This window comes from Oreochromis aureus, linkage group 3, assembly GCF_013358895.1.
Source record: "Oreochromis aureus strain Israel breed Guangdong linkage group 3, ZZ_aureus, whole genome shotgun sequence".
Classification (NCBI taxonomy): Eukaryota; Metazoa; Chordata; class Actinopteri; order Cichliformes; family Cichlidae; genus Oreochromis; species Oreochromis aureus.
Window position 1 is genome coordinate 104,313,253 of NC_052944.1, and position 9,733 is coordinate 104,322,985.

At 40.9% G+C, this 9,733-nt stretch overlaps 1 protein-coding gene across 1 annotated transcript; it reads left to right on the plus strand.

The window, feature by feature from the left end:
- The first annotated feature begins 2,759 nt into the window (after positions 1 to 2,759).
- On the plus strand, positions 2,760 to 9,197 carry LOC120438639 (putative C-type lectin domain family 20 member A). Its single transcript, XM_039609065.1, has 5 exons — positions 2,760 to 2,778; positions 7,217 to 7,318; positions 7,507 to 7,884; positions 8,040 to 8,384; positions 8,471 to 9,197. Exons 2-5 carry the CDS (start codon positions 7,249 to 7,251, stop codon positions 8,815 to 8,817), a joined length of 1,140 nt encoding a protein of 379 aa, XP_039464999.1. The 5' UTR covers positions 2,760 to 2,778; positions 7,217 to 7,248; the 3' UTR covers positions 8,818 to 9,197.
- The last annotated feature ends 536 nt before the right edge of the window (positions 9,198 to 9,733 follow it).

Consider the following 9,733-nt stretch of genomic DNA (forward strand, 5'->3'; position numbering starts at 1 on the left):
ATCGCCTCTCGAGTGCTATGGTGAGGGTCTGGAGCTCATGCTGCTCTGACGGGGCTAGGTCAAGGAGTACCTGCAGTGCATCTCCTTCCAATGCTAGCGCTAAGTGTGTAGCAGCCTCTTCGTCGCTCCAGCCATTATGCCTTGCAGCTAGCCGTACTTGTGAGAGGTAGGGCTCTAGCGGGGTTAGCCCGTTGTATTTCGGTACCTTAGCTGGCGTTACAGGCGTCACCGCTCGCTGTCGGGGGCTCGGTGTGTCGGTCGACCGATGCAGCCCATGAAGCATTGCCCTAGCGTCTGTTGCGACGGGCCGCCGCCGCGGTGCGCTCGCGCCGTCGGGACCCGTCGAGGGGACTTACATGGCCGCCGCTTCTCTCTCCTCGATCGCCAGCTTCCCAAGCAGCGGATGCTCTCCTCGACAGCTTGCTCCAGCCTCCGAATGTCTCTCTCCATTATGGCGAGGGTGAGCAATCCCACTTCTGACACCAATGTGGCGAGCTCAGACACAGAGGAGACAGAGGTTCCTTTGGGAGCACCCGTTTATTTAACTCCGCTGAGAGCTCTGCTGCTAGCCCACTGCTCAGCGCGGCAAACACCCGAACAACAACAAAAAAACACAAAAATGGCGCTCTCTCACCGGAAACACAACAGTCGCAGAGGGAGCGTCACCCGTAACCATGACAACATAAACATAATTGTAATAACAAAACATAAATGTCCATAACAAATCCCCTAACAGCCCAGCCCGCTACAATATTTTCAATGTAAAAGATATAAAATGATTCCATGGAAAGCACAATACCTCACAGTGTATACAAGTATGACTAGGTCATTGAATCAGTGTCTGTTGTAAGTTGCAAGTAAGTTGCCTGCAATGATATTCAAGGTCCAGCAGGTGTCAGTACAGAGCAAAACAGCAACACTGTGTCGACACAGTATCGATACAGTTTGGGGAATGTGCTGAAACGCTTCACGAGGCCTCATCTACCCATCACTACCTATAACCATAACCTACCTAACAACACATAAACAGGAGAAAACAGTGTCAAAAACAAAAGGCAGCTCTCCCCTACAAGCAGTCCGAACATGAAACAACAATGCTCATACACGCTACAAAGGCATGCAAGCCTGCACAGGTATGGCAACCAAAATGGCCAGAGGGCCCAGAAGCACAGCTCCACAGGCCTTAAATAGTGCTCTGCTGATTACCAATTAGCTGGACTCTGCGCAGCATCCAATCAGGAGAGAGGAGGTGGAGCCTGGACAAAACAAAGGGTTAGTAGGGAGAAGAGACATCCTCCTGGGGGATGTAACAGTGATCTTGGAATAAGTCGTCTGTAAACAAAGAACTTGTCCATGTGGTGGCTGACAGGAGTAACAGGGACCAGTGAGATAATTGACAACTAAATAAATACATCTTTATTTGTACAGTCAATAGAGGACTCGGCCATTGTTCTTCTCACAGTTTCAATCTGAAGTGTTTCTTTCTTGATCCCATAAGCACCACTGTGAGTCTGTCTGCTGCACAGAGCTGACAGGAGGACCTGTGTCATCTGTCAGACCCGGCACAAAACCACGCCCAGCTTTAAACTCTGTACTCAGCAGTTTCCTCATTTCATATATACTGATGTAGTCACAGCAATTCTGCTAAAGATTATTTACTTTTGTTACATTAAAGAAAGAGGTTTGTCGAGCTTGGCCGATGAGAAGCCCATATCAAAAAGACTTGGATATCGATGGATCTGTAAGAGTTTTTGGAAAGAGAAGCAGGAGACTGTTGTTGTAGAGAGCAGAGCTGTTCAGATGCAAACAGAGTTCAGTTCCTTGCAAAACAAAGAAGCTTAAACAAGAGAAAATGTTTTAGAATTTTAGGAAAAGACATGAATTGATTTTTATTACTATACCAACTAGGGGTGCACCGATACCGATACTGGTATCGGGTATCGGGGCCGATACTGTAAAATGTGTGCGTACTCGTACTCGTAAAAGTTAACCGATACCATGAACCGATACTAATGTAGCCCGAATTTGGGAGTAGATACTCATAATTCCCATGGACTTGAACGCCACGGTAACATAAAGTGTTCACAGTTATGTGATGTAACTGTACCCTGAATTTAATTTGCCCTGTAATATGTCACAAGGTAAATACAGGTAATTAGAGCAATCAAACTGTTATGTTAATCATAAAAGTATTATTTTATGGTATGTAACTCTGAAGGGAGTTAAAATATTGTTCAGAGTTCTAATTTTCTGGAGGCCCGTGAAGGTAGCATAAAACGGGACCTGTGTATCTGTTGCAATGGAGGAGGAGAAGAGAACGGCATGGAGAGATGCACGAGGTTAGCTGAACCAAAGTGAGAGACTCGGCTAGTTTTACTGAGGTTAACTAGCACAAAAGAGTGTGTGACTAGAAAGCTAACCGTGTGGGAGCTTCGCAACAGAGTGTGGGTGAAGTGACTTTTTGTTTCAACGGTCGCACCACCGTGGAAAACTGTGTTTCCAGCTACGATCGCCGAGGCTAAAGGCTAGCCCGGACTGCTTGGCTGCACCACGGAGGCAGCCGCTATGGACTGTCGGAGAGCTGGACAGTGACGGGCTAACGTGCTGTAGCAGAGACAGCATCGGGTCCGCAGGGAGTGGATTTAGTGTGGGATTGGTGAACGGCGACCTACCGAGCAACGGAACTGTAAGTCAGACTTTTGTGCTCTTACTGGGGAGAAGAGGATTTTTCTCCATCGTCCAGCGTGAGCAGCAAACAGGCCTGCAACAAGTGTGAATGTGAGTGTGTGTGGGGCCCATGTGTGAATATTGTATGTTTAGTGGATTTATATAACGTGTTTTGGAGTGTATATTAGTGAGTCACTTACCAAAAGGTGATAACATAAGTTGGGTTGTTTAATATAATTTGAAAGGGAATTATTTCATTTATACAGTGTATTTCATTTGGTTAAGGAATTGGAATATCAATATCATAAAAAAGGGATGTGTTGTACAGTATTTGTCTCTGCCCTTACGTTCAGTAAACGTTTCGTTTGTGTTAAAGAGTTGTCTGGGGTCGTTTCTTTACTACTGGTTAAGTTTAACTTGTGTGTGTGGTAGAAGTATCGGATTTTGTACTCGGTATCGGCAAGTACTTAGATCCAAGTATCGGTATCGGATCGGTTTGAAAAAATTGGTATCGTTGCATCCCTAATACCAACCCTGTTCAGTTTTGTTAATATTTCGGTTGTAAAGATCTGGATGGATATTTTATTTTATTCTTTATTTTATTTTTTTATTCTTTTTTTTAGTTTTATTTTTCAAGACTTGGTGAGAGAGTTACTCCATAATAGCTTGCGTCACTTAGTAATGTGAGTTTGATTGATGGCTTTGACCTCAGGACTTTCCACAAGTCATGTGACTGGGACTGTAACACTAACTGGAAGCGTGCAGGGATGCGTCCCAGGTGTGTGACCGGGACATGGCCTCTCTTCTCTTCTCTTCTCAGACTGATGAAGTAACATTCAAGACCTTGAATCTTGAATTCAGTTTGCTAAAACTCTGAAGTGCAGATGTTTGCTTTGATGCAGGTACGTCAGATCAAAGCACACCTGAAACATTGTTGCAGGAAGTGTAAAGTGCTGTGTAATACAGCAGATCAGTGATGCATTAGAATCTCCAGCCAAAGCACACATGGCTGTATAGAGACAGATCGATCACAGTAGTTAGTTTACCTGCTGCTTTGAATTCTGTTTAATATAAAAACACAGTTGTAAAAAAAACAAAGACTGGTCTTACAAACAATTGCTTTAGCCGAGTTAAATGAATCAGTAATTTAAGCTTCTTACTGCAGAGAGTAATGTGGTATAAGGCACACGTCTGTGCCTCTTACAATTACCGGCTTACAATTATATATCTGTTAACAGGGGGGTGAATGAAGAGAGCATGTTATCACATTAATTTATAACCTGGTGTAGCCGCTAAAAAAATAACTTGGTATGTTGTTTTGTCTCAACTATCTGTATTTTGACAGGTTGCAAGGCTCTGAGACAGAACCTGCCACTGTGTGCGTGAATGAATTTTGTTTTTGTATTGATTCAAAGTCCATGCAAAGAACTTCTTTTCATACATGTGCAGTTGCTTTGGCTCTACATATAGCGGGCAGCAGGTTCTTCATGACTCTTTTTAAAACAGCAACGTCCATATTCAAAGAATACTCACTGTTGACCCCTGTACTCCTTTGTTTTTCTAAATTCAACATTTTCCAATATTTCCCTGTAACAACCCCCGGGATGCCATTTATTTAGGATGACATTGTTGTGGATTCTATTTTTTATGTTTTCTGCTTTTGGAGTGAGGGTATCTAATACACATGTTGTCACTGTGTTTTGTACTACCAGCTGTTAAAGGAGCACACAGAGGGCTCTGCTTTTACTTTGGCAAGTCTGTTTTTATTATGTCTCAGGGTTCAGACTGTTGAACACTTTAACGTACTGCTGATGTTTCACATCACAGTCTTTATGATGAAAAACATGTTCTCTCATTAACAGATGTCTGTGCGGTCACTTCTTATGAAAATGGACAGAATCTGGGTTCAAGCTTCCTCTTCTTTCTCTGCAATTAATTTTATTAGGGACTAGTGCTGGGCGATATGACGATATATATCGTGTGGACGATAGAAAAGTGTCTATCGTGCCATTTGTCTTCTATCGTTTCTATCGTTTCTAACCCGAATTTTACAAATTATTAGATAAAATATATCATTAACCCTTTACAAACCGTCGGAGCAGGCACACTCCGTTTTTCTTAACTATTTTTAAATCCCTGTAGAACTGTAACCACATAAGGTAGCGCAATAATGTTTTTTTTGCATATGAAGCCGTAGGAGTTGTACTTACATGTTATTCCATTAGCTTGCCCTAGGTCACGGTTTTCTTCCACATATAGCTTTGCAAAAATTACATAAAAAGCACTTCCAGCAACAAAAACATAATATTCCAGACTTGCAGCAACAAAAACATAATATTCCAGACTTCCAGCAACAAAAACATAATATTCCAGACTTGCAGCAACAAAAACATAATATTCCAGAAACAGGCTTTGCCTATCCGATCAGCTATTCATAACACTTCCTATGTCTGCGCGAACAATCGCATGTCTGCCATTACCTGTCCGAAACCGGAAGTGACGTCATTTTCGCGGAAAATGTAGTTTTTTAAGCTTCAAAGCCTATGTTGGTGTTTTTAAAAGTTATGTTTGACTTTATGCTCTTCTGTATCGTTTCTGGGATGCTTAGAAGTCAAATTACACTGTTGGAAATAGTTTATTTTGATGCATATACTGTGTATTTGCAAATTTCCATTTATTTATTTTCATTTTTCCTGTAGTATATAGAACTTTGTGTATCTCAAAAATAAAACTATGAAGACACTCAAAATAAATTTCTCGTGGTTGGAAACTATTTTGTGCAACTTTTTTGTATTTACAGTTTTGAGGGATAAGACTCTTAAATTTCTCTAACTAAAAATATATGTAAAAAAAAAAAAAAAAGATTTTCAATTTTTTTGTAGTTTATTGCAGTTTTTTGCAATTTATGTAGTTACTATGGACTTAATGCATACATATTATTAAAATTTGGGCTATAACGGTTGTATTGATGTATAGCATCTTGAAATGCTCCCACAAATGGCGCTACAAATGTAAAATGTAAAGACAGGCTCTGGCGGACTTGGTCCTATGGTAGGTCTTAAAGGGTTAAATAGCCAATATTAGTGTTGTCTTCTCACTATACATACTCTTAACTTTATGTAAGAGAAAATAAAGTATAAAACAATGATATTTTTCACAAAGAAACTCTGTCTTGTGGTTTTGCAACATGGTGCTGCTTTACGTGCACCCGGATTTGCGACATGCTTTACAGTAACTCAAAACAAAGACTGCACCCTTTCCACTCGCTGTTTAAAGACTGCATACTTTCCAGATGACCACAGGTCAGGTGGTATATCGTGATATATATCGTTATCGTGATATAAAATAATTCATATCGTGATAAATATTTTTTCCATATCGCCCAGCACTATTAGGGACCATGAAAGATTTGTAATATTGTCCCCATAAACAACATGTTTTTATAGAACTCATTGTGACACAGAGATTTATATTCTTTCACAATGAACATGAACTCAAAATCTTTTGAGTTTCATATTTATAAAATATGAAAAGAAGACTTTTATTACAATGTATGATCTACACCTCTTGTTAAAAAAAAAGCTGATTGGATGCATTTAAAAAGGCTCCTGTCGAGACTTCTATGAGCACACACACACACACACAATTTTTTTCCTTTGCTTCCATTAAGATGTGTGTTTAAATCTAAGATACCGTTCTTATTTAAATAGTTTACTGATGTATTAAAGATGTAGCTCAGTAATTATGAACAGAATAAAGTGGATTTCATCATCTGCAGTTTGTGAAAAATGGTAACAAATTAAAAACAATTACAATTGCATATCCAGAGGAATGAGTCATGTTTTAAACACGGATTGAATAATCAGGACTGACAGACATTTATTGAGCTCTACAAACTCAACGATGGATGACAACCTGATGATGAGTGAAGCTTGAACAGGATTGACTGCTGTGGCAGTACATGCAAAAGTCTTTGACAGGTTTTTAAGATCATGTCAGCATCAGAGCGATCCAGCGATATTGATCAGTACAGGCAGCATTATGTTTGTATTTTCAAAATCCAACAGACTCCTATTCATGTTTCTGTCACAGAGAGGTGACCTGTCCATGTGCACCTCTGCTGTCATATTTGGATATTAGAAACTTCCTCTTTCTGCTTGTTGGACAGTCCAGTGTTTCTTCTTTCCATAGCTTAATGTAAATGAGTCCCTTTGTAACTGATATCTACACTGCATCTTTGAGCCAGTGGGAAAAACTATTTGTTCATATTGAAATACTGAGTATAAAGAGAGTGTATGTTAGTCCAGATGGTTATTTACTGCAGAGCTGTCTGCATGAACACCAGAGAAGAACCAGATTCAAACCTGCAGGCTCATTTCATGTCTGTGTACAGAGGTGCTGTGTGGACCACATTTGAACTCTTGCTTTTGTCTTCATGGGTAATTTTAAACAGATGATCATTTATTAAGAATAAACATATTTCTTACAGCAGTGTGTGATAAACTAGATATCTGTGTTTAATATAAAGTGCTGTGTGTCCATCAAACAGTGAAGAGCTGCTGGATTCATTGTTTCCTCCAAATGAAAGAAAAGTCATTTTCATGTGACAGAGCGACGATGCAGTGGAGTCTGTTTCTGCTTCTTCTGATGGGTGAGTGATCATTTTACCAGGGCTCCTGATGGTTTCCACCTAAAATCCTTCAGTTTGATCAGGACTCATTAAACAAATGAACTCTTACTGATCAAATCAAGGATTCACCTGTAAACTGGACAGTTTGATGGGAACATGAGTTTCCTGCTTGTATCAGCAGATATTCAACAGTATTTCTTCTGTTTTAGGTCAGTGTGTCTTCATCACATGTCAGCTGTATGAGTACCACTTTATTAAAGAACAGATGAGCTGGGATGAAGCACGGGCATACTGCAGAGAGAACTACACAGACCTGGCCAAAGTGTTTGACCTGACAGACATGAGAAGACTTCAAGACTCTGCACAGAGTCAAACAGAAGCCTGGATTGGACTGTACAACATCACAGGAGGAGCCAACAGGAGGTGGCACTGGTCTCTGCCGGGGGAGGAATACACTGAAAATGAGACCTGTTGGACAGCTGGAGACCCAAATGATTATAGTGCAAACCCTGAGAACTGTGTGATGACAGGAGACACGTGGGAAGATTATCCATGTACCCACACATTTCAGTTCATCTGCTATGGCGGTGAGAATATGTGGACAGTAATGTGGCGATATAATATTTAATAATGTTATAATCTAGTTCATAATCTGTGTTATATGTTCCTGAATGAGACATTTTGAAGAATGAGACAAATTAGTTGATAAAGATGTTTTTGTGTTTTTCTGTTGACTCGACAGAAATGATGAAAGACAATAAAACCTTTCATTTAAATGATAAGTCTGTGACCTGGACTCAGGCTCAGAACTACTGCAGACAGCATCACACCGACCTGGCCAGTGGACTCGATCAGATATACAGTGAAGAGTTTAAGAAGCTGCAGAACTCTACAGCTTTGTGGATCGGCCTGTTCAGAGACAGCTGGAGGTGGTCAGATGGGAGTAACTTCTCTTTCAGATACTGGGACATGGACTCATTTAATGATGGACTAAACAACAGGACATGTGCTACGACTCTGTTAGAGAGATCAGGAAGATGGAGCTCTGCTGGATGTGACCAAAGAAAGCCTTTCTTCTGCTATGATGGTGAGTTTACACAGATTTATCTCAGCTGTTTGTCCAATAGATGAACTGCTGGAGTCACTGAGAGGCTTCCTTGATTTTTATGGCAGATAAACTGATTCTGATCAGGGAAAACAAAACCTGGGAGGAAGCCTTGAATTACTGCAGACAGAAACACCATGACCTGGTTTCAATCAGCAACCCTGAGGAGCAGCGATGGGTCCAGGAAAGAGCCAAAAACGTCTCGACTCCTTTCGTGTGGCTGGGACTGCGCTACTCCTGCTTTCTGGATTTGTGGTTCTGGGTCAGTGACGAGCTAGTGTGCTATGAGAGGTGGGCTTCCGGGGGAAGGACTGAAGACTGTGACATGTCTGCAGCCATGACCACAGGAGGGCAGCACGAGTGGGTCAGTCAGAGGGAAAATGAGACATTTAATTTTATTTGTTTAAAACACTGAGGTTTAAACCTAAAGTCACTTCTTAGCTGCACATGTAGATTTTCTGGGGTGAACTCTGTGTTTCTGCTCAGTGTTTACAGTCTCTGGGTTTGAAATGGGAGAAAAATGACCAACAGATTATTACCTGCAGGTTAGATATGTGCAGAGAGCAGTCTGTGTTTCATTTCCTCTCCTTTACCAGAGTCAGGAACATCTTGGTTTCTTCCTTCATTGTTGCTGGATTGGTTCATTATTAAACTGTAGCAGGATATTTGTTTAGACTTAGTTCAGATATGTTGATGGTTTGAATATTTCTGCTTCATGTGCTGTAAATCTTTGTATCACATCATTGTATCCTCAGCTTGAATTACAAAGCCTGTCACTAAAAGCAGGTAAAACCATGTTTGTGTCATGATTCTATATGAGCTCTAAAGTAATCACGTGGCTCCATGGCATTTCCACAAACGTAGATATGCAGAAACTGGAAATAAGTCTTTCACATCACTGTGGAGGAGTTTTGGTCGCGTCTATTTTAAAGAATTGTTTGAATTCAGCCACAATGGATGTTTTTCAAGTTCATCCCAAAGCAACTTGATCTGATTCAGTCTGGTTTAGACTCGGACACTCCAAAACCTTCAATTTCTATTTCAGCCATTCATGTGTGGACTTGCTGGTTTGTTTAGGACCTGAGTGCTGAGTTTCAGGACATAAACTGATGTTTGGACATCCTCCTTCAGGATTTCAGAGAGCAGAATTCATGTTGGCCTGAAGCAGCAGAGCAGCCCAGACCATCACACCACTTTTTATGAAATGCTGTTAGTCTGATGTCTCATGTAACAGGACTCAAACCTTCCATAAAATTCAGCTTTTGTCTCATCAGTGGCATTTTGGCAGATGTGAGATGAGCCTTTGTGTTGTGTTTGCTGAGCACTGGTTT